At 38.7% G+C, this 25,906-nt stretch overlaps 1 protein-coding gene across 1 annotated transcript in view; it reads right to left on the bottom strand.

Annotated features, from left to right (window-relative positions):
* Nucleotides 1-25,906, bottom strand: part of fbn2a (fibrillin 2a) — a 338,906-nt gene that overhangs the window by 41,695 nt on the left and 271,305 nt on the right. Inside the window, exons 42-53 of the mRNA XM_072281722.1 lie at nt 21,294-21,365; nt 18,830-18,955; nt 16,605-16,730; nt 14,779-14,904; nt 14,247-14,363; nt 13,183-13,311; nt 12,974-13,093; nt 12,467-12,592; nt 10,817-10,969; nt 9,357-9,422; nt 4,078-4,203; nt 3,180-3,299 (exon numbers count right to left, since the gene is read on the bottom strand). Coding sequence (XP_072137823.1) covers nt 3,180-3,299; nt 4,078-4,203; nt 9,357-9,422; nt 10,817-10,969; nt 12,467-12,592; nt 12,974-13,093; nt 13,183-13,311; nt 14,247-14,363; nt 14,779-14,904; nt 16,605-16,730; nt 18,830-18,955; nt 21,294-21,365 — 1,407 coding nt within the window. The remainder of the gene's footprint in view (nt 1-3,179; nt 3,300-4,077; nt 4,204-9,356; nt 9,423-10,816; nt 10,970-12,466; nt 12,593-12,973; nt 13,094-13,182; nt 13,312-14,246; nt 14,364-14,778; nt 14,905-16,604; nt 16,731-18,829; nt 18,956-21,293; nt 21,366-25,906) is intronic.

Here is a 25,906-nt window from a genome sequence, read left to right as displayed (position 1 = left end):
ACACACTGTTCACACTCAATCTGAAAACAAACGAAGTGACCGACAGAAAAAAATCATAAAGAATGAGGGCCTCTCATAGCGATTGGGAATGGACAAGGGACTTTAATACGGCTGAGTACATGGGATTCAGGTGGAAATGGGTTAACAAAAGAAGAGTTATGTGAAGATTAACCCCAATCATAGGATCTAAATACCAAACATGTCAAGAACATGGCATCAGTCTGTCAACATCATAGTTTAATTGATATGGAATAAGAAGGCAAACAGTCTAGAAACAGAAGGTGAATAGCTCTTTAGAAGGTGGAAGCTTCTCCTAAAACCTGGAGCAATATACGTGAATGGATACTTCCAGCTCAAGTTGGGGAGACTGCAGATTTTGGGAACAGACAAGGTCCTTAATTGTACTTTCCTTACAGAAAACAAAAGCTTTCACCTGGTTAGGGACATAGCCACTTTATAGAGCTCCCAATGCCTAGGGATCTCATCCCCATTTTGTGCTAAAGCCAGGTCAGGAGTGCACTGCACCAGATCAAAAGCAAAGTGTATCAGGTTTATTTTCAAGGTGAAAATGACCAAAGGCAAAGGTCAGAGACAAAGGATTCAATCTGTTGAGTTAAGTTTTGTAGTGAGGAATCAACAAACTGGATCCCATTGCTGCTTTTTCTTCAATGCAATACATTTTAAAATTGACTTTTCTCTCAATGGGTCGTGCCTCTCTGAAATTCAACCAGACATTTCCAGTTGTGAATCGTTGTTGCTCAATGAATGACAAACAGGCCACTGTTTCTTATGAGCTACTGTCTAGAACAACAAAAATATATAAGGCTAGAACTCATTTAGGTAACCTTAATGTCTACTTACTGTCCTTCAGGAAAAATCATTTCCAAATCCTTGTACACCCCTCCCCCTTTCATGGATCTTACCATTAATTCCTGATCATCAATTGAAGACCGAGTTTACAAAAACATGCTTTAAGAAAATATTTGGTAGGGCCCAAAGCCCAAAGATTAGGGCATCACTTAATTTATAATAATTGACTCTGAACAAAATAGTTCTTGGTGAGCCACATTGTACATCCTTTCCGTCAAATCCTAAATTTTAGGCTCTAAATGTCCATAATTCTAATTGGAAAATCTTGCCTCCTATCTTCTCTTCTCTTATTTGTGTGCTGTATTTAGCCTTTTGCCGAATCTATCTGAAAGAATATAGTACCAAGCAGTGGAGCTACTCAAAACAAAGTATCTCTTCTACATGAATACCATTGCTGCCTTCTGCTTGGACCCACAAGTGTTCCACAGCTGGATCAGCATCTACAAGCAGTCTGAACTAAACTTGACCATCTGTGTACAGACTGTGTGGACTGAAGGACTTGAGCTTTCAGGGGAGATTGGGTAAGCTTGGTTAGTTTTCCCTGCAGGGAAGGAAGCTGAAGTGACATGATGGAAGTATATAGAAATAAGACAGGAATAGATTAGCTAGTATCTATTTCCCATGGTCAGGGTGTCTAAAACTACACAGCATAAGTTTAAGGCGAAAGGAATGGGATTTAAAGGGGATCTGTGGACAATTTTTTTCATACAAACAGTAGTTGGTACTTGGAATGACTTGCTGGAGAAAGTGGAGGCAGAAACAGTAACAAGAGCCATCTTGACAGGTACCTGAGTGAGCAAGGCGTGGAGACGTAAGGAATTAATGCAGGTAAGTGGCTTTAGTATAACAAGTCATGGGGGTCGACACAGATAAAGTGGTGAAAGAGCTTGCATCTAAACTGTACTGCTTTATCACTCAGACGCAAGTCAACCATAGTCAATGAGGTAGTTGTTTGCACTTAATATCACAGAGGTCTGAGGAAAAGGAGACAGTGGATCCTGTGGGGTTGTTGCTTGATAAGGTTGTCAAAACCCTTTCGCAGAATGCCTCATCATTAGAATTCTCAAACAATCAAAAAACTTGCTTGACAAGAAGAACCCTCACAGTCAGATCCTCCATGTGTAGCTGGAGTCTGAATCTCACTTCATGCTGACCTCAAGGTAGCTGTGGTAAGGATAAGATGTTCTTCCACTTCCTTGTGTACTGTGAGTTGCAAAGAGTCTGACTAGGAGTGTAGTGGTCTTTGCCCAGATTCTTCCCAAGCAGCTGATTAACATAGGACTCCTTGCTCTACAGGCTGCTCCCAGGGAAGCATTAGGAGATATTGGGCACCAGGTGGTGTTGTGATTAGTACAATGCTATTATATTTTGGGGCATCAGAGTTCAGAGTTCAATTCTGGCGCCACCTGTAAGAACTTTGTATGTTCTCCTCGTGACCACATGGGCCTCCTTTGGGTGCTCCAGTTTCTTCCCACAGCCCAAAGATATTCTAGTTAATAGGTTAATTGATCACTGTAAATTGTCCTATGATTAGGCTAATGTTAAATAGGTGGCTCGTTGGGCCGGAAAGGTCTATTCTGCGCTGCATCTCTGAGCTTTTTGACCCAGCAGAATGTTTTGGTATTTGCTCATGTTTATTTTGTATGCTAGAATTGTAAACTCATTAAGGAATGGCCTTTTCACTTCTACAAAATGGCAGTGTAAAAGTTAAAACATCAAACAGTAAAATAACAAAATTCAAATACAAGCTATATTTATGGCAGTAATTTCAAAAGTATCTGCATTGTAGGGAAATATTATTTGACTTCCTCATTGAAATTGGAAGCCTGATGTTGAATTTACTGCAGCTGCATAAGTTTCTCATTGGTCCAGAAATCCAACGGTGAAAAGGAAATGGGAAGTGCTGAAGTAATGTGGGTAATTAGTTTTCAAGGGCTTCTTTATAGCTCAGCCTTCAGTCCGAGGACGAGTAGGACAGCAAACCATTAAACATATCAGTGACTGTCTAACATACTGTGATTCATTGGGTAGGAGTGAGGAAAATTTAAAGATCAAGGAGCCAAAATGTCTGTGCAATCGACTGACAAAAAAGTAATTTCCACAGGCTCCGGGAATATCTTTTAGAAGCAAATTTTGAATTTGAACACCAGCTAAAATCAGTTTCCTCTTGCATCCCATCTCTTAATTTTGGCATCTGCCACTTTTATGGAGATCAATGTGCTACCACAACAAATATTGCAAAAGCAGAAAACCATGGCCAAATTTACAAATGGTAGCTTTCAGATTGTATAATGATCAATAGGAGTTACCTTCACAAGTCATCATTGGACCTGGTTCAAATCCTTCGTCACAGCTGCATTCAAATCCACCAATCACATTAGTGCAAGTGCCATTTCCACAGGGGTTACCAATGGAACATTCATCAGTGTCTGTTATGAAATAGCAAAGGTTACCAGATTTTACTTGTGCTGTTTTCAACTATTGTGTACAGCAACATTAAACTATTATAAATTAACATTCTGAATATTTATAGATAATGTACACAAACAAATTTGAGCATGTTCAAGATTTGTGGAAAATAATATATGTCGGGTGGCAGAGTGGAGATATGTCTCTACCAAAGGAGGTGTAAGGCGCCCCTTCCCGCCGCTAACCTGCAGGTCATCCTTGGGAAACGTGAGCACCTGTTAGCCCACCCCGCCCCACCACCGATCAGGGTCATGTGAAGCCACAGGAGCAGGTGGCGGATAGTCATATGAGCAGCTGGTGCATATCACAATTGCTGGTTATGTGTCCACTGACGCCAGACAGACAATTTCTGAAGAGTATTGATAATAGCTGGGTGGGGCCACCCGTCTTGTAAAAACACCCCCCAGAAGAAGGCAATGGCAAACCACTTCTGTAGAAAAGTTTGCCATGAACAATCATGGTCATGGAAGGACCTTGATGGCTTACATTATACAACATAGCACATAACAAATGAATAAATATTAAAGTACAACAGTAGTTAACATTTTGAAGTTAATTTGCACTATTAAGAAAATGTGTGGTAGCAGATACACACTGCCCAGTTTTCCTTTGCACTGAGTCCAATAGAATGGAAATAAGGTTGGAGTATAAGTGGGAAGCAAATCAATTTTCACCACCAAAATCTAACCCACTATTATTTTATTATTTCCCCTAAATGACCAATAACGGTTTCCCTACCAGCACAGTTAACTCCACTGTAGTCCAGGCTATATCCCATAGGGCACTCGCATCGGAATGATCCATCTGTGTTGATACAATGTCCATTTGAACATATTCCAGGGTTTTCAAAGCATTCATTAACATCTGTATTGCAGAAAAAAGAACATTTTTCAGTAAATCAACTGCCATGAATAAATTAAACTTCATTCTAAGTACAGGTACATCAGATCAAATCACAGTATCCATCCAATAAATTCAAGCGATAGTGTACCTTTATTAATTGATTCTTCTTTCAGAGATGCAGACCAACAGTATCTGACCAAGTCATTATGGAGCATGATTTGGTTATGGGCTTATATGAATATGTCATGTGAGTATGAAATGCTGTAATACGATGAGTAATTAAGTGAAGGCAATGGCAAACCACTTCTGCAGAAAAATTTGCCAAGAACAATGAGTAACTATGTAAAAGAACCACTGGGTGTTTTGCAAATGTAAACATCGTAGGCACCATGCACCAGTGATGGAAGTTGGTACAAATCCAACAGGCTGCTTTGCTCTGGGTGGAGTCCTGAATTTTATGATTTAGAGCTATGCTCATCTAGACAAATGGACAATGTTCCATCACACTGCCGATTTGTGCTATGTAGATACTTCAAAGGCTTTGAGTATCCAGAAATGAATTATTTATTGCAGGAAATCCAGTCTTCTATCTGATCCTATAACCACAGTATTAATATGGCTGATATAGTTGTGTTTCTAGATTAACAGGTTATTTCCAAAATATTGATGGTGGGAGACCAGCAATTGTCGTACCTCTGAACCTCAAGAGTACGAATAATTATACTCTTGTTGAAGGTGGTATTTGCCTTGTCTAAATGTTGTCCAGATCTTGTTGCAGGCAAATAAGGGATATATTTGACGAGGAGTTGCAATGTTTCCTTAGAATCATGATAGAGCCTATATTTACCATAATCTGTTTTTTTGCTGATTGGCTGCTGAAGTAAGTGTTTATGGGTGCACTGATTTACTGTTTTTCAACCCACAATTGACTATGCTAATTAGACCAACTCCTGTAGACATTTCAGTTTATCAGCCTTCATTTTGAAGCTTGCAAATGATATACAACTGTGAGAACAATAAATAGGGTGGAGGTTAGTGGCAGATTTCCAACAGACAAATTACAGACTAGAGGAAGGGATGGATAGGTTGTCAATGAAATTTAATGCTACAGAGAGACAATAAACACATTTTGGTACAATTAAAATCCACAGTGTACAATATAAATGGTATAGAAAGAAAATTACTAAAATGCAAGCAGAAGTGACTAGTTATGTTTATAACAGAGTGACTGGAAAAGCTAGGCTTGTATATAAAAGTTTGAGAGAAGATTTGTAGTGTTCCCAACTATGATGGTTTAATCAAAACTAAATAAATTATAACAGTTGCCACTGGGAAAAGGGTTGAGATCCAAAGAATGCAGATTTATTTACAATGATTAGCAGAAAGATGATGAAATGATACAAGGAAAAACTGTTAAGTCAAATTACACATATTCTTGAATTCATTACCTTAAAGGATGGTTGAAGCAGTTTCAATCACCCATTAAAAAGAAGGTAATAATGATGATCTCTGTGCTGAGATGATTCTCTAATTTTTACATTTCATTTGCTCTGGTCAGAAAGCAGTGGGTGATTCAAGTGTATAACTTCCAAAAGACTATAGTTTTATATTGTATTCTTCTTAGGAAACACCTTAAGATTGAGGATGACTTTCTTTCACTCCAGTTTTGTGATTTTGGAGGTGATTGATGAGATCAATGTTGAAATTGAAAACTCTTCCATAAAAAGCTGTAGTGGGGATGAAGTTAAAACTGTAATGATATCTAGCTATAAGCATATTAAGCTGGCACACGAAGAGTAATGCACAGCTGTATGGAGCTTTTATTTATTTTTCTTTTACTTTATAGAAATTGCTGATAGAGCATAATGATTCTCACAAGAAATTGTTTATCTTAGTGAATAATTGAGGAATTTGGTTATGATTACTCAGACTACTCCTGAGACCAGGATCATGGATGGTGCCAAGAACAGTTTCCTGAGATAACCATCGATCATCTCTATAGAGTCCCTGGCAGGCAGAACAGTGTGAAATTCATTGCTTTATTAATACTCTCGATGACTTATTATTTTATTAATTGCTTTTCAATCCCTTTCTGTCCTACATTTTCATAAATATATTTTATAACCGCATACTGTTGAATGTTCTTTCAACATCAATGATCCAGATCCTTGAAATCTGCTCAGTTACAAATGCTGCAGAGCTGTCTAACAGTGGGTTGTGGGTGACATGGCATGCTCCTCTTGTACAGCTTTCTAGGTGCTCCAGACTCCAGGTTCTTAATATCATCTGAATGCTTTTTCTCCACTCTGAGACGTCATAGTCCAGAGATTCCCAGGAGTCATTGGAGATGTTATTTAAATGCATGTCTTTCTTAACTTAAGATAGTTTGAAACATCTACTGCAGTGTACATAATCATTGAGCATTACAGCACAGAAGCCTTTCAGCCCATGTCAAATTGCTGTTCTGCCTAGCCCATTAACCTGCACGTGGATCATGTCTGTCCATAGCCCTCCCATTCATGTACTTTTTGCTGTTTGCATGCCACAGCGGCCACACCCCGGGCAACGGCTTCGACAAGCCGGCTAAACCAAGTGAGGGTAGCCGATGGGTCTCAAACACTCGGTGAGATAGGGAGTTGTCTATCCCAGAATGTGAAGACAGACTCCGGCGGATTGAGCGGACGAGACCAATGGAAGGTCCAACGGTCAAGAAGGCGGTCTCTGCAAGCGTCGTGGAACGTGTAGAGCAGGACAAGACACAGAAGACGTCCTGGTCATCCACTGCACCTAGTCCCATCTCCAGCCGTCTCGACTCTGTCTTGCCACTGGATCCAGATGGGAATTGGGAAGAGAGAGTGAGGCTGACGCTGTGCAACTCTCCCTCACTTAAATCCAAATCACGTGCTAGTCTCGACATCATTATTATGGTGTCGAGGTCCTCGTCGATGATGGACGAACAAAAATTCATGTACTAATCTAAACTTCTCTTAAATGTCACCATCGAACCTGCATCCACTACTTCTGCTGGCAACTCATTCCACACTCATGCCGCCCTTTGAGTGAAGAAATTTCTTTTAAATATTTCACCTTTCATTCTTAACCTATGATCTTTTGTTCGTAATTCAAGATTGTTTATTGTCATTTCCAGTACACAAGTGTAAAGGAGAACAAAATAATTGTTATTCCGTATCCAGTGCCTCAAATAAAAACACAATAAGATAAAGAACACAATAATGAAAAAAAAACACGATAAATATATAATACATAAGATAGCTTATAGACATAAACAAGAGAAAATATGCAGATACTGGAAATCCAAGCAACACACACAAAATGCTGGAGGAATACTGCAGGCCAGGCAGCATCTATGGAAAAAGGTAGGGTCAACATTTCCGGCACAGACCCTTCCGCAAGAAGGCATACATGCTGCCTGGTCTGCTGAGTTCCTCCACATTTTGTGTGTGCACCTTAATATCACAGACTGTATGTACATAAAGTGATGCTGGATCTGTACATAAGGTGACTCTGACAGGTAATGATATAGTCGTGGTGGTGGGTGGAGGTGTTGATCAGCTTTACTGCTTGGGATAAGTAAGTGGTTTTGACTCTGGTGGTCCTGGCATGGATATTACGTAGCCTCTTTCCTGATGGGGTGGGACAAACAGTCCATGTGCAGGGTGGGTGGAATCCTTCATGATATTACTGGCCTTTTCTACCCTTCTGCATACATGCACTTGATGGCAAGTAGGCTGATGCCAGTGATGCACCGGACAGTTTCGATTACCTGTTGTAGAGCCCTCCTGTATGCCGCAGTGCAGCTTCTGTACGAAGCAGTGATGCAGCATGTTATGATGCTCTCTACTGTGGATCTGTGAGTGTTGATGTGCCTAGTTCAGCTCTCTTTAGCTTCTCAGAAAGCAGAGGTGTTGGTGAGCTTTCTTGATTGTGTAGGATGTGTTCGGGGACCATGATACTTTGTGCAAGATATACACTCCCAGGAGTTTGAAACTGCTTGCAGTTTCCACTGCTGTGCCTCTGACGTAAGGGGGGGGGGGGGGGGAGCGTGTGTGTGCGCATGGTGCGAGTTCCCCTAAAGTCGATAACCGTTTCATTTGTCTTGCTGACATGGAGGAGATGGTTATTTGCCTAGCACCAGGCCTCAGGCTCTTCCACCTCCTCTTTGCAGGCCGGCTCTTTGCTGGTGACGAGCTCCACCACTGTTGTGACAATGGTGAACTTGACAACGTGATTACTCGGGTGTTTGGCCGTGTCGTCACGTGTGAGCAGAGTGTATAGCAGCGGGCTCAGCACACAGCCCTGGGGGGGGTGGAGGGACCCACGTTGAAGATGATGGGAAGGGGCGGATTGGTTGTATATCCTATCTGAGCCTGTTGGTTAGGACGACCAACACACATTTGCACGGTGGTGTATTTCGACCGAGGAGTAGGAGTTTATTCACAAAGGTCTGTGCAACAGTAGTGTTGAATGCTGAAATGAAATCCAGAAACAGCAATCTGACATAAGTGTCCTTGTTCTATAGGTGTGTCAGGGCCAGGTGCACAGCAGATGTTATGACATAGAGCAGTTCTGTCGGTAAGCACATTGGTGAGTGTCCAGTGTGGCAGGAATGGAGGTTTTGAGCCATTGAAATTACTTCAGGATGATTGGTATCAAGTAATCCACTACTTGCATTACTTGTATCACAGGGTCATAAAGAGTCATCACTGATCAAGTAATTTTCGATCTATGTTCCCAGATTGCTCTGTTTTACCACACTCCTCAGTGCCCTACTGTTCCTGGTATAAGTCCTACCCTGGTTTGTCCTCTCAAAGTGCAACATCAAACACTTGACCGCATCAGATTCCATCTGCCATCTTTCGGCCCATTTTTCCAGCTGGCACAGATCCCACTGCAAGCTTTGATAGCCTTCCTTGCTGTCCACTGCAGCCCAGTCTTGGTGTCATCTGCAAATCTGCTGATCCAGTTTACCATATCATCACCGAACAATTAATATGGATGAGAAACACCAATGGAACCAATCCTTGTTGCATGCCAGTAGTCACAGGTATCCAGTCAGAGGCAGGCATCTACTACCACTCTCTGGCTTTATCCCTAAGGCAACCTTGCAAATATATTGATAAATAAACATTGCAGTAACATTCAGCTTTTCTCACCTTCACGCGTCTCTCCAAAGCCAGGGATAGTCCCATGACCATATGGACACAGATCCAGGAAAGCAACTGTAAAAGAGGTTACATTTATTTCACAACTGATTGATATCAATTTACATCTTGAGCTCTCAATGGCGGCTAAGGACTTAATGGTTCAAGTGAAGCAAGAAGGAGAAATCAGTTAAGGCGCAATAAGAGAAGAATGGAATTCCGAATAAAGGCATTTAAGGTTGGGAATGAGTTAAAAGAAGTAACAAGCACTTGAAGTTGGGTGAGGTAGAAACAGACAGTTAAGACAGGCAGGAAGGAACAGGATGGCCCCAGGCCAGCAAGATATATAGAAAATCAGAGCATGTGGTGGAAGGTTTAGGGAGTGTTGATTGATACAGGGCAATAGGCAGATAGTACTTAAAAGGGGTGTATTTCACTCATTTGCTTGCCTCTCAAAACAGTGCTAAAGGACTAAGATCATGTCTTCCTTGTAGTGCCACATAACAGATGCCCCAGGATAACAGCCCAAATTTCCCTTCATTTTATAATAGGAGGACTGCACCAGGAATAGCATTATCCCTTTCTGCAGCTGATGCAAATGCATCAAATGGTAACTTGCAACTGGAAGGAAAGTTAATAATTGCCTCGATTTGACATGGAATACACATAATTTTGGATTGCATACTGTTGAAAAATATAAAGTGTTGTGTGAATTGATTTTTAGGTAACATTATTTTCTTTGCAGGACTGACATCTAAATAACATCTAAATCAGTAGGATCTTCTCTTGATGTGGTATTCTGTTATTAATGTTCACGATCTAGTTACAAAATTTAATTAGCAAGGGAACATGATACAGTACAGAGGAGAGTTGCACCAATGATCATCAAGGAATGCATTGCAGGCAAAGATGAGATCAATGTGGTTTATGCTGCCAAAGCACTTTGCCTGCTAAATATAATAGATTAAGCAGTACTAAGTTTACAGTGTTTTCCCAGAATTTCATCAGAAGCCTCAGAATGCTGTCACACATTCACACATGCTGTCATTCTCAATGTGCCCAATTTATTTTTAAAGGCAGAAGAAATTAAGGGAAAGCTCATCAATATGTAGGTGGAAAATGGCAATTGCAGTGCATGAAGATAAACAAACCACAAGTTCAGATAAGCACCAGGAAAGTTTATGATATGGAACCTCTTCACGTGAATAGTTACCTATAAATTTTTAGGGATTTTTAGAGAGGGCAGCAGAAGCAATTTCAGAATCATTTATGGAATCATTTATAGATAGTCATCTTTCTGGAAGAGTAGACCTAATGTTCTTCCTTATCCAAATCTGTTTTGGAAGCAAAACTATATATGAGAGCAGTACAGTACCACAAGTTGGTCCCTATAGAATTGCTACCACAGTTAATGTTATCTAAAGGTAAAGGTTGAACTGGGCAAGGTCCAATATTAAGCCTAAGTACATTACCTTCACCATCTTTAGGGCAGAGTTCACATGGATCTCCCCATCCCTCTCCTGGCATCTTACTGCAACAGCACTTTGCTTTAGTTGTGTTGAAAGGTTTTGCCACCGAACACTTTCCATTGTCAAATTTGGTGAAGCAGAAGCTTTCACGTGTATCTGGGGAGTCAAATTAGACCAACATAACCTTCACAATAGACTTACAACAAGGCAGTTTGCAAACATCTAGTGCAATATTAAACACTGTCTTCTCAAAACATAAAAACAATTGGTCTCTATTTCCAAAATTTGTATTTAGATTAACTGCAGCAAGTTCACTGAATTTCAAGAAAAAATGGTTAAAGATGATCTTGTTGAGTTTCTCTATCAATATAGTAAGCAATTTGGAAAAACTCCATGGAAATTCAGGACTCAATGCAAATCATTTATTTTAATCTAATTTTCAACAGTTTTCTAACAAAATCACTCCTCAGTTTTACGCATGACCAAATCTCTATTTGTTTCTAAGATTCAGAATTAGCTTGCCGACAGAAAGCAAAAGGTGATAGTAGATGAAGTGTATTCTGCCAGCAGTTTGCGACCAGTGGTGTTCTGCAGGGTCTCCTGCTCTTTGTGATTTTTATAAGTTACTTAGATGAGGAAGTGGAAGGGTGGGTTAAAAAGTTTCCAGATGAAATAATGAAGGTTGGTGGAATTGTGGATAGTGTAGAGGGTTGTTGTAGGTTGCAACAGGACATTATCAGGTTGTAGAACTGGGCGGAGAAGAGGCAGATGGAGTTCAATCCAGTAACGTCTGAAGGGATGATCTTTGGGAGGTCGAATGATAGCAGAGTACAAGTTTAATGGCGGAGTCTTAGTAATGGGGAGGAACAGATGGATATTAGGGCCTAAATCCAATGTTGCCATGCAAGTTGATAGGGTGTTTAAAAAAGGTATATGATGCGTGGGCTTTGTTAGTTGGGTGATTGAGTTCAAGATCTGCGAGGTAAGGTTGCAGCTATATAAAACTCTGGTTAGACCACACTTCAATTATGGTGTTCACTTCTGGTCATCTCATGATAGGAAGGATTTGGAAGCTTTAGAGAGGGTGCAGAGGAAATTTACAATAATGCTGCCTTGATAGAGAATGTGTCCCATGAGGAAAGGTTGAGCAAGCTAGGGCTTTTCATTTTGGAACGAAGGAGGAGAGGAGACTAGATTGAAGTGTATAATGTAAAAGACAGAGATAGAGTGGGTAGCCAGCACCTTTTTCCCAGGGTGGCAATCGCTAATATGAGAGGACACACTTTTAAGTGATTGGAGGAAAGTATAGGGAGGATGTCAGAGGTAGTTTTCTCCCCCCCACCGCCCCCCAGAGAGTGTTAAGTGCCTAGAACACACGGGCAGGGGTGGTGATAGAGACAGATATGTTAGGGACATTCAAGAGACTCTTAGATGGGCATATGGATGAAAGAAAAATTGGAGGGCTATGTGGGAGGGAAGAGTTAGATTGACCTCGGAGCACATTAAGTAGTCGGCAAAACTTCATGGGCCATAGGGCCTGTACTGTGCTGTACTAAGTTCTAGTACACAAAAGAGAACGCACAAACTGAACACATACCTTTAGCACCCACAGAAATATCCAAATGAGCATAATGGAAACAAATGCCAACTTACCAAAGCATCTACGCCCATTCTCTGAGAGGATAAAGCCTGGACGGCAAACACATTGGAAACTGCCAGCAGTATTCACACAATCACCAAACTGACAGATATTAGGATCTTCTTCACATTCATTTATATCTACAGAACAGGGAAAGTTATTTTACTAAATAAGAGTAACATTACAGATAGTATTATGTGAATTAGTGGATAGCTTTAGATAAGGTCAGCAATATGGAGGGCACAGGTTCCGAAAAAAAAACATTCAATGCTACAACCTTCAATAGACATTCATTCAGTGTATATCTTTGTAATGTTAATGAAATATATTGTCAAAATTGGCAATTCTCATCAAAAGTTTTTATAATTATACGGGTGAATTGAATATTTGTAACAGTTCACTTCATGCATTTTTCATTTCCAGCATTTGAAACAGTTCAAAGGTACACAGATTCATAAACTTAAGTAGTTTGTATAAGCCTTATCATTTATAAAATGTAGGCAGCATAGTATTATCCTCACCTATACAGTTTTCACTCTGCACTTCATAGCCTGATGGGCAGATACATCTGTATGCACCATCGAGGTTCTGGCAGGTTCCAGGAGCACATGATGTAGGAGACAACACACATTCATTGATATCTTTCCAGAAAATAAGCAGAAATGTATTTGTAAGCCATGTGCAGAATAATATTTCTCAAAATGAGTGTAAGTCAATAATGGACACTCACCCATACAGTTCTTCCTGTCAGGTGTAAGCTCATAGCCTTCCTGACATAGACACTGGAAGGAGCCAATGCTATTAAAACATTGCCCATTTCTACAGACTTGGCCAAACAGGGTGGTACATTCATCGGTATCTGTGTGAGTGATGGGAAATACTTTCAATGAAAATAGTGTGCATTCTCTCTTATTTATCAAATAGCTTTCTTACCGTAGTTTATTATTTGTTTGAGAATAAAAGGTGAAGTAAAAGTCCAATGTTGGAACACTGGAGTTCCAAGTAGAAGAGGTACAACAAATTTGCTAACTGGAAATGTAAATATAAAATCCTTAGCATGGCATCATTAAATCTATTGAGTGAAAACTTTGTTGTCAAGACAGTTTCTACCAACTGAAAGTGTAGTTTCAGATTCTAGTAGCAGAGGAAAGTAAAAAGTATGAAGAAAAAGCACAAAGGAATTTTTAATATCAGCTAACAGACTATTGGCTAGGAATTTCTTTGGCATTACTTTGTTAATGTTACTTTGTAGAAACTTTATTTATGCATAAACATTGTTTTTCCACTCAATTTCTGAGGAATTTCTTAGTCTAAGAGGGCAAAACCCTTCTGAGGAATATTTCCCATGAAAATACTACAATTATTCCATATGACAGTTAAGTACATTCCTCAGTACCATTTAATGTAGCAGATGCTGTACAATTCCCCACAGATCCTGAGAGTCTGGAACACAGCAATACACCCAAAAGGAAAGAGGTACTCTAGATTAAGTGTTAAATCTTGTCTTGTTTTCTATTAACAACTCTATAATTTGTATTGTTTATAACCACCTGCATTATTTGCTGGAAATATGTGATATATGTAAAAACACATCTTAATAATTTCAACTTATGTGACATTTGCCTATTAATATCTTTGTAAATTTATAGATTCCTACAAGTCAAAATTGACAATTGCTGAACATTGTTAAGGCAACTTGCTTTTTAATAATTATGGATTAATCAAGACTAAATTAACAGCATTTTGCAAAAGAAACAATCTCATTAGAAGCCCCACTGTTAGTTTGTGCCTCACCTGTGCAGTCATTATTGTGAGTTAACTCAAATCCTGGGAAACAGAGACAATTGTAAGATCCCACAGTGTTCTTGCAGGTTCCATTTCCGCAAGGCTGTCGTTCACACTCATCGATATCTGTAAATGTTAAATTATTCTGTTAACTAGTTTATTACATAATCCATATTGTATAATCTGGTAAGCATTTGTGCTGCAAAAAAAAAAGCCAAGCGTTATGTTAAAAGTGAAAGAACAAATAGCTGTTGCATCTTTTGTTTCACAAACATAAATAAATCTGCTCATTGCTTGGCTGGTGTTTATTTCTGTTCTCTTAGAATACTTGATTTTTTCATAATCAATTTGTTATGCATTATTAGTTTCTTCTTTACTTGCTTAATATGAAATCATTTACGTGCTGCTCTGTTTACAAGCGACTTTAGCTGGTACATACATAGATGCTCACTAATGCATTTCATATCTGTTAACATTCACAGTGATGAAACAACACACCATTAACCCTGATGCTGATAACAATGCTTAAAGCCTCACTTACCCATGCACATGGTCTGATCAGGAGTTGGCTTGAAGCCATTATGACATATACATCGATAACCTCCTCTTAGATCAATACAGTCACCATGGCTGCAGACATTTGGAATTTCCAGGCACTCATTACGATCTAAGAGAATCATGTTGAACAATTTTTGGTAATGATAGAAAAAAGAACATTTTGCAACATCATTACCTTCAAATAATTGACCCCTTCCAGGTCATTACACTTTCTTAACCCCATTCCCACATTTCTAGTTAACAACTTTTGACCTCATACCATCTTATGTTACTCCTTTTCAACAAGCTAATTCTGAATCCAAACAGCCAATGCACTGTGGATCCCATGCATCTTAACTTTCTGGATCGGCTTACCATGACAGACTTTGTCGAATGCCTTACGAAAATCTACGTAGACAACATTCACTGCTCTAGCTTTATCAATTACCTTCGTCAGCTCCTCAAAAACTCAATCAAGTTAGTAACACAAGACTTGCCCCAAACAAAGCCATGCTTACTGTCCCTAATTAGATCATGAGTTTCCAATTGTTCATAAACCCTGTCCTTAAGAATCCTCTCCAATAGCTTCAGTACCACTGACATGAGACTCATTGATCTACAATTTCTGGGAGCAGCCTTATTTCCCTTCTTGAACAAAGGAACAACATAGCTAATCACCAGTCTCCAGGGCATCATCTGCATCTAGAGAAGTCACAAAAATCTTGGTCAAGGCTTCAGCATTTTCATCTCTTTCCTCTCTCAATAACATGGGTATATCCCATCAGGTCCTGTGGACTCATCTACCTTAATACTCTTTATGAGACCAGCACCACCTCTTCCTTTATCTCAAAATGTCTGAGCACATTAGCATGCACCACACTGATCTCACTACCCTTCACATCCTTGTTCTTTGGTGCAGACAGAAATGAGGTACTCATTTAGGACCCTTCCTACATCTTCATCCTCTGAGCACATGTGCCCTCCTTTATCCTTGACTGGCCCTACCCTCTCCCTAGTTATCCTCCTGCTCTTGACATATGTATAGACTGCCTTTGGATTCTCTTTAATTCTTCTTGCCAAGGACTTTCATGCCACCACCACCCCCACCCCCGGTCCTCCTAATTCTCTTCTTGAGTTTTGGACATCACAATTTCATCCAGTTAAACACAGACAGGAATAAAACCTTTATCTTCAGCTGATGCCTCAAAACCTTGTCACTAATTTCAGTTTCTTCACACTAGATGCGGCAAACTGAACCAATCCTGAACTGAGTTTCTGACTTCATATCATCTTCATCACCTGATACTACCAGTGACAAAATAATCAGGGGAAAAAGGTAGTAGCAATGTAAATATAAGGAAAAGAGCAGTGAAGTTATTCTACTTCAAACTGATAACATTTGTTTTCCTCTGTACTGCTGTCCTATGCTGTTTGCTTATCCAGTCCCTTAATACGTCATTAAATTTCTGAAGTATATGTTGAAGTTCCTTTTTGGCCTCATTTCTCTCTATTTCTGAAGTCTTCTTCAAGATACAAATTGGAATTCCTGTGCATCTTACTCTTGTACTATCATTTCCATCAGCTGCTTTAGCCCTTGCTGTGGGAACCCTCTCAATAAACTGAATACATCATTTGTTTAACACTTTTTTCCCCATATACCTCTGAGGAACACTCATAGGGATATCTTTTCCCATGATAGGGATGTGATAAGTGCAAGAAGTAATAATGGTAATAGCCACTTTTACCAATTTGCTTGCTGATATATTATTATAGGCTCCTGCTAATAAATGTAATTTTCAATAAAATCTGCTTTACAGAACATAATCTTACCAATGCAAGCTCCATTTTGTGCTAATTTATATCCAGCAGAACATTCACAACGATAACTGCCGGGAATATTAATACAATCTGCATTTCTTTGGCAAAGAATGTCACCATTACTGCATTCATCAATATCTGAAATAAAATCAATAGCACCAGTGATCATATTACTGTCAGTGACACTGTAATGACATTTAAAAACTAAAATTACAAGCTTTATTGGAATATTGTCAACATAAAACTTAACTCTACAGTACAATGGGAAACCCAGACCTTAAAATAGTTTTCTGTTTATAGCACCAGATTATTGAAATTCAATTTAAACCAGAAACATAAAAAACACACAATACTCAGAATGGAGCAAGTTTCTGAAATCTAGCCTAAACATTCCCAGCTGGAATGAACATGGGACTCTGGAACACAGAGGCTCAGATGTTAAGATTGTGGGCATATCTGATATTGGGGTCTCTGAATATATTCAAACGAAATCAACTTGCTGCAGATATCAGGCTGCTGGTTATCCTTTACACATCTCATCAGTGAAGGGTTGTCTGGCAGCCTCAGTGATGCGACTCAGAATTTGAAGCTGCTGTATTACTAGAATGGTCCTTGCATACATATTTGAAGAAAAAGGTGAAAGGTACAATCAGGAAGATTGATGGCTTGGCACTGAGAGACAACTGAGAAGGAAGATGCCACAGAATATGGGCAAAAAGGGGTAATCCAATTAATAAGAATATGATCTGAAATAAAGTGACTGGGAAATCAGAAAGGAAGCTTTTCCTGAGTGGGGCCAGCAGGAGGCAGCAAACTGGCATCCAGGTCCTTCACTCACATCTACAGAGCCTACCATTTTATTTAGGCTGGGCAGTGGATTTTCTTCATTGAGATATCACATATAGTGGCAGCATAGATCTTCAGCAGGCAATGACACACATCCTCCATGTCACTATATCGGAGGGTTAGACTTCCATTTAATTTCTGAAAAGTCAGGAGGTACCATCAAATCCTCAGGCCGAAAGCATTACTTGCCAATGAACTGCACTATTAGAAACCGTGCTTCAATCACCATTCAGAGACTACTGGATTTATGTGCTAAAGAATTCTGTGGTCAATTCTGGTAATGTAGTACTTAAATGAAATTATTATTTGAATAAGTCAACATTTTCCTCTTAATACCTCACTTTGGTTTACCTTGAGCTAAATATAACCTTGGATATGAACTTTTTTTTGTTTTCATTGTCTTTCTGACAGATAGACTAAGATAGTAATATTTTTAATAATCTGTTGATTTAGGACTTTTAAAATCTAGTATACAATATGAACAGCACAAGGGTCTTTGACCCAAAAAATTAACTCTATTCCTCTTCCCACAGATGTGATCTGACTTGTTGAGTATTTCCCACATTTTCTGTTTTTATATTCGATGCGAGATGAATAACTTGTTACTACAAATGTAAAAAACAATTCAGGCAGGTTGAATCCACTGATCCAATACAACTTGATGCACCGTCACCAGCTCTATGGCCATATAATCGAACAAATATCTCACAACATAATTGATTTCTTTAGTTCTTTTTCATCAACTAAGCAAACTAATTTCATCAAATGAAAGTCAGCTTTGATTGCAATATCTCTAAATTAGTGCAAAATATGAAATTATTTTCTTCAAGGAAAAGAAAATAACACAAGTCCAGCTTGCCCAACATTTCTTTTCCACTGGAAAGAGAAATAATTTACAATTATCTTCTCTGAAATGGTGTCTTTTACAGCTTCCCATTCAATTCAAATTGCCAGGTAAAAGGATATGGCATCAGGAGTTCCCACCCTCCTTTATTTTTTAAGCATGATTTTCAAAATGTTAGCAACATACACAAATCTGTAGATTTTCTCGTTTCAAAATGTTAACGTGCTCCAAATATCAAATATGCTTTAATGTGTAACAATCATTATAGAATATATATTAAAGATTATTTGAACATTTAGAACAAAGCAGTTTGATTGCAGTGTTTTGTTGGTGTGGAAAGTGAACGTCATATTGCAAACATTACAGGATAATTTATAAATGCACTAACAAACCCTGGTGAGAATTTTCAAACATTAAGCAATCAATAAATGCATATAGTTTACAGTTATTAAAGATACTAACCTAAGAATATCTAGCATGTCAAGATAGAACTCCTAAGGTCAACTTATCACGTTTGGAAATCTTTGTATAATGAATACAACAGTACCTTCACAGATGAGAAGCAAGTCGTTGTAACTAAATCCCATTGGACACTCACAGCGGAAGCTTCCAATTTGATTAATGCATACACCATTGGCACAAATGCCTGGGATTTCTCTGCATTCATCAATATCTAGAGATAAGAAAACTATGTTTAGACCCAAATACTCTATATACAGTATTTATTGTGACTTTCACTGAATACTTCAGCATGTTTGACTGAAATGTTTAGTTCCTTGAATACAATACAAGCAAAGGGGGAAATTTGATCTTGCTTTACTTTTTCAGGAATAACATATAGGGCTAACCTCTCATGTCAGGTAATGCTCAAACAAGACCAGCAGAAGAACTACTTAGGTACTGAAGAAATACTTCTGACAGCTACCAAAATCAGCATTTAAAATTTGAACCATTAACATTTAACTAGAAGGAAAGTGAAAGATTACTTTGGGCAGAATGATTGGCTCCATCCCTACTAACAGGTGCTTCACTATGCTAATAAGTCTGCAAAGCATTGTAAACTATAAATATTTTACTTAATACACATTATTTTCCAGGCTGCAGTAAGAATAACTAGCAACTTGAAGAACATAGCTTGGAGAGAATGCAGTACAATCTATTGGGAACAAATATGGAGTCCTAGTTACCGGGAGAAATTATACATACACTGACTGTAGATCATGGAACTTACAAGTTTTCAAGACATTAAAGCAAGATAAAGTAAAACAAGATCAATTTACTGGGAAGTGTAGGAAATGACATCGTTCTAAAGCAGGGGTTCCTAGCCTGAGGTGCATGGAAGCTTCAGGTAATTTAAGGGGTCCATGGCATAAAAAAGGGTTGGGAACCCCTGTTCCAAAGGGTATAGACAAGAAACATGCAGAACACAGATGTGATTAGAAATTCATTTTCACAAACATCAATTACTACTACAAGGGAGAAGGTGCTCAAAAGCCTGTCTCCATTCCTCCTGCAGTCCACAACCAGCTCCTTTGTTTTTGTGACAATGAAGGAGAGGTTGTTTGCTTGACACCACTGTGTCAGGGTGCTGGACTTCTGTCAGCTGCATCATTATTATTTGAGATTAGGTCAATCAGTGTAGTATTGTCAGCAAATTTGATTAGCAGATTGGAGATTAGCATCAATTAATGCTAACTTTATTGTTAATTTTACATCTGAGATAGATATCTTTTGAGCAAATTTTGGAATATGGAGGTAAATTACAGAACATCTGCTAAGTTATTGAATGGCTGAACTGCTTTAAGAGGCAATCTGATCTGCACTTAGTAATGTATTACTAAAGGAAAACAGACAAAGCATGCTTCAAGATTTCCAACGCTTCAAAAGCATTCTAGCTAACTTATGTTTGTGTGTTAAGGAATCTCAACAAGTAAAAATGATCATAATCAATAATAATTTCATTTATAAGTTATGAAAACCTTTTTTTCCACTATGTTGTTGATTTGTAATGAAGCAAAATGTTTCTTTATTTCATTTAAGTGCTATCTTTCTATTTGTAAAAAAAATGAGACCAACTCTCTGTTTCTGGGGTTAAATAGCTATTTTAAACAAAGGCTGTGTTGTCATTTTGAAAGGAAGAAGAGAAGAAGAACCTCACAAGACTGCTCCCATAGCTTTACAAAAATTTCAGCCTTTTTTTAAACAAGTAATCTCAAACAACTATGATGAATCATACTTACAAAAATATTTGTGTTTTGAGCATTTCCAGTAGCATATTTGAAAATAAATTGGAAATTCCCTTGAAACGAAATAAATAGCAAACTATATTATCTTTCAAGTCACCTCACACGCATCTTACCAACAGAGATGACTCATACTTATAGTCCGGTTTTGTCTTCATAACTTGGACCAGTAGTTGAGCTCTCATTGAACATTTGTTTTTACACCTTTCCTGGTTTTATGTTATATTGAAATCATTACAATGTAGAATCCAGACAAGAGGAATTCTGCAGATGCTGGAAATTCAAACAACACACATCAAAGTTGCTGGTGAACGCAGCAGGTCAGGCAGCATCTCTAGGAAGAGGTACAGCCTGAAGCGTCGACTGTACCTCTTCCTAGAGATGTTGCCTGGCCTGCTGCGTTCACCAGCAACTTTGATGTGTGTTGCAATGTAGAATCCAGTTGGGTTGGAGGATTTCAGAGTAAATTTATTCAGTTCCCAAGAGCAGCTTTAGTCTAAATTGGGCTTAAGACTTTCTTGTTCTTTGATTTTTTAGCGTAGTGACTGTTTTCTGTAACTTATTCCCCTCCCTCATCATTGGAGTATCAGTGTAACAGAGAAGCATAATTCCCAAGATTTTAGGAGATGGGGATTACATATTGTGTGAGATTCTTGATTTACAATTAATCATGGATTCCCATGAAATCTTTTTAATACAAAAGCTACCAAAATGAAATATTTTATAAGGACTTTATGGCATATTTAACAATGGAACATCTCTACTTACCAACAGGTTTTCCGGTTCCAAAGTCAATGGTATAACCAGGACCTTGATTTCCACACAACAGCTGGTATTTAGCTAAAATGTATAATTAGATCAATAAAAAGGTGTATTACTTTTCCATGAATTAAATGTTATTCTATCATGCAAACTCTTCTTAGATCCAATACACAAGTAATTTTCCATGTTTATTGACTTATTCCTTGTTCTAACAAGGATTCCTTGTTCTATCTAATCACTTTTGACATTTATTGATTTATGATTCAATCAATTCAAGATGCAAGATTAGTTAATGTCATTTCCAGTATAGAAGTGTAAAGGAGAACAAAATAATTTTTACTCTGGAACCAATGCAGCGCAAAAAAACCCAAGATAAAGAACAAAAGAATAAAAAAGTACAATAAATATCAATATATAAGATAGCAAATATAAATAGATTGATTGTATGTACATAAAGTAATGCTAGGTACAGGACTGTCTGTACATAAGGTGACTCTGATAGGAAATGATAAAGTAGTGGTGGGCAGGCATGTTCTGGGATGGGTTAGTGGGTGGAGGTGTTGATTAGCATTACTGCTTGGGGAAAGTAACTGTTTTTGAGTCTGGTGGTCCTGGTGAGTTTCTGAAGAGAGCTCGACTATGCACAATCATATTTAGAATATAGATGTTCCTGTTTATGTCTCTAAGTCACTAGAACTCCCTGGGAATTGGGAATTATATTTAAGGAATATGGATGTATAAGCTAGGTTAAGCTTAGCTGAAAACTCTGTACTCTGGCATTTGGTATCAGAGGGGTAGGTAACTTCAGATGCACATTATGATAGAAAGGATGCGTTGTCTTAGTGAATACGTAAAAGAGGTAACAATAATATAAAGTGAAATGGTGCTGATTAATGTGGCTAAATGGTGAAAATAATATCAATTAAGTATCTATTTTATGAGATTACTGTTTCAGTCTTTATTTCAGAAGTCATATTTAAATACTTTGGAGTAGATCTTTCGCCTTCACGCTGGCACTTTCCACAGCATGCATGGCTTTCAGTGTTGGCATCAGAATAAATTGGCAGCACCCATCTCTGATGCCTTTGTGGAATGTAGAGGGTGTTATGAAATTCCACAGGCTTCCCAGTATACAGGCTGACAGCTGGCCCATAGAACTTACGCCAGGTTGGAACCCATAATTCAATTAAAACTTACTGGTTTAATCTCAAAATAGATATTTATCCTGTCTCATTCTCAGTCAATAGTTTCTTCTTTGAGAAGTTCCATAATATTCTTTTATTCCTTCTCTTACATGGACAATGTTGAAATAGATGTAAATTAAATAGACACAGAATATATGTTTGTAAAGTGTGAACTTCCCTGTGATTTTAGTGCTCAGGATTATATTTGGGAAATGATCAAGCCTGAAAGTTTAATGTAGAAGTTGCTTAAATTCAGAGAACTTAAATGACAGATATTTCAGCACAACAAGAGTCCATCAACTTTGACAAGTACAAAATCCACTTCACAGCATTAACAGAAGTAATGACCTAAGCATTTATTCAATAAAGCTTTCTAAACATTGGATGATCGAACTTGGAGATTGAATAAATCATATGGAACAGGGCATGTTGAGTTCACATAAAGTGTTCTGATATACATACTTTAAAACTTTTGGTACAGTGATGAAAAAGGAGAAACTATAAAGACAGGGAAACATGGGGTTGTAAAATAAACGTGGTTGCAGTACAAAATAACACTCTGGGGACTGAGGACGTTACAAAGTTAAGCTCAAATATTTGTGTTTTTTATGTGCTTGACATTTGCAATAAAGTGGAGGAATTAATTATGCAAATAAACATGACGTTTAGCATATAAGCAGGATGATGGAAATATTACTGCAGAAGGATCGGAGATGGGAAGTGAACATCCAAGAGACTTCAGCATTTAGTCATAGAAAAGCACAGCATAGAAACAGGTCCTTCAGCCCATTCAGTCTGTATCAAACCATTTAAACTGGCTTGACCCACCGACCTGCACCGGGACCATAGCCCTCCATACCTCCCTTCCATGTATTTATCCAAACTTCTCTCAAATGTTGAAATCAAGCTTGCCTACGTTACTTGCACTGGCAACTCATTCCACGCTCTTGCGACTCTCTGATTGAAGAAGTTTCCCCTCATGTTGCCCTTTAATACTTCACCTTTCGCCCTTAACCCATGACCTCTACTTGTAGTCCCACCAACCTCAGTGGAAAAAAGCCTGTTTGCATTTCCCCTCATGATTTTGTATACCTCTATCAAGTCTCCCCTCAATCTTCTACGTTCCAGGAAATAACCTATTCTACCTTTCCTTATATCTCAGGTACTCGAGTCCTGGCAACATCCTTGCAAATTTTCTCTGCACTCTTTCAACCCCGTTTGCACCTTTCCTGTAGGTAGGTGACCAAAATATCACACAATACTCCAAATTAAGCCTAACAACATCTTATACAAATTCAACATAACATCCTGTCTCCTGTATTCAATACTTAGATTTATGATGGCCAATGTACCAAAAGCTTTCTTTACAACCCTATCTACCTGTGCCACCACTTCTAGTGAATTATGGACCTGTATTCCCAGATCCCTTTGTTCTACAGCACTCCTCAGTGTCCTACCATTCAGTGTGTAAGATATATCCTGGTTGATCCTACAGAAATGTAACACCTCACACTCATCTGCATTAAATTCCATCTGCCATTTTTCAGCCCATTTTTACAGCTAGTCTAAATCCCGCTGCAAGCTCTGATAGTCTTCCTCCCTGTCCAATCCACCCACAATCTTCATGTCATCCACAAATTTGCAGATCCAGTTAACCACGCTATCATTCAGATCGTTGATAGAGATGACAAACAACAATGCACCTAGCACCGATCCCTTTGGCACTCCACTATTTACTAGCCAAAAATCAGAGAGGCAACCATTTACTACCACTCACAGGCTTTTCCCACAAAGTCAATGTCTAATCCAATTTACTACCTCATCTTGAATGCCGATCAACTGAATTCTTCATGACCAACCTCCCATGTGGGATGTCAAATGCCTTGCAAATGTCCAAGTAGACAACATCCATTGTCTTCATCAATTTTCCTGGTAACTTCCTCAAAAACTCTATAAGATTGGTTAGGCACGACCTACTCTGCACAAAGCCAAGCTGACTATCCCTAATCAGTCCCTGTCTAAAGGACTAGATAAGTTGGATGTGGAGAAGATGTTTCCTATGGTGGGGGTATCCAGAACTAGAGGCACAGCCTCAAAATTGAGGGGCGACCTTTTAGAACGGAAGAATTTTTTAGCCACAGAGTAGTGAATCCATGGACTGCTCTGTCACAGCCTGCAGTGAAGACCAAGTCTGTGGGTAGATTTAAGGTGGAAGTTGATTGATTCCTGTCCTGATCGGTCAGGGTATCAAAGGATATGGTGAGAAGGCAGGTGTAAGGGGTTGAGTGGGATCTGGGCTCAGCGATGATGGAACGGTGGAGTATACTCGATGGTCTGAATGACATAACTTGCTCCTATGTTTTATGGTCTTATCCAAATAGTCACATAACTGGTCCTTTAGAATACCTTCCAATAACCTTCCCACTAATGATGTCAAGCTCACTGGCGTTTAATTTCCTGGTTTCTTTTTAGAGCTTTTCTTAAACAACAGAATAACATTAGCTATTTTCCAATCCTCCAGTACCATACCTATCGCCAGAAATGATTTAAATATTTCTGCTAGGGCCCCTGCAATTTCTGCACTAGCTCCCACAGGGTTCAAGGGAACACCTTGTCAAGGCCTGGGGATTTATACATCCTAATTGCCTCAAGACAACACCTTATCCTCTGCAATCTGTATAGGGTCCATGACCTCGTTTCTGCTTTGCCTCACTTCTGTAGACTCTGTGTCCATCTTCCGAGTAAATACTGATACAAGAAATCTTTTTAAGATCTCCCCCATCTCTTTTGGTTCCATGCACAGATTACCATTCTGATCTTCCAGTGAACCAATTTAGTCCCTTGTAATCCTTTCGCTGCTCACATATCTGTAGTGTCTGTTAGGATTCTTCATCACCTTGTTTGCCAGGGCAACCTCGTGCCTTCTTTTAGACCTCCTGATTTATTTCTCAAGTGTTCTCTTGTATTTCTTATACTCCATGAGTACCTCATTTGTTCCTATGTGCCCATACTTGCTCTGTACCTCCTTGTTTTTTTCTTAACCAGGGCCTCAATATCTCTTGAAAAACAAAATTTCCTAAATCTGTTATCTTTACCTTTTATTCTGACAGGCACATACAAGTGTTATACTCTCAAAATTTCACTTTTGAAGGCCTCCGACTTAACAGGTACACCTTTGTCAGAAAACAGCCTGTCCCAATCCATACCTGCCAAATCCTTTCTGATACCATCAAAATTGGCCCTTCTCCAATTAATAATCTCAATTTACGGACCAGACCTATTTTCTTCTTTCAATGTTTACTTTGAAACTAATGGCATTATGATCACTTGATGCAAAGTGTTCCCCTACACAGACTTCTGTCACCTGCCCTGTCTCATATTCGCTTATAGCAGATCGAGTATCCTTTCATTGGGACTTCCATGTATTGATTAAGG

This window comes from Mobula birostris, chromosome 17 (assembly GCF_030028105.1).
Source record: "Mobula birostris isolate sMobBir1 chromosome 17, sMobBir1.hap1, whole genome shotgun sequence".
NCBI classification, from domain to species: domain Eukaryota; kingdom Metazoa; phylum Chordata; class Chondrichthyes; order Myliobatiformes; family Myliobatidae; genus Mobula; species Mobula birostris.
The sequence above is the reverse complement of the archived record's forward strand: the minus strand, read 5'-3'. Positions and strand labels throughout refer to the sequence as shown.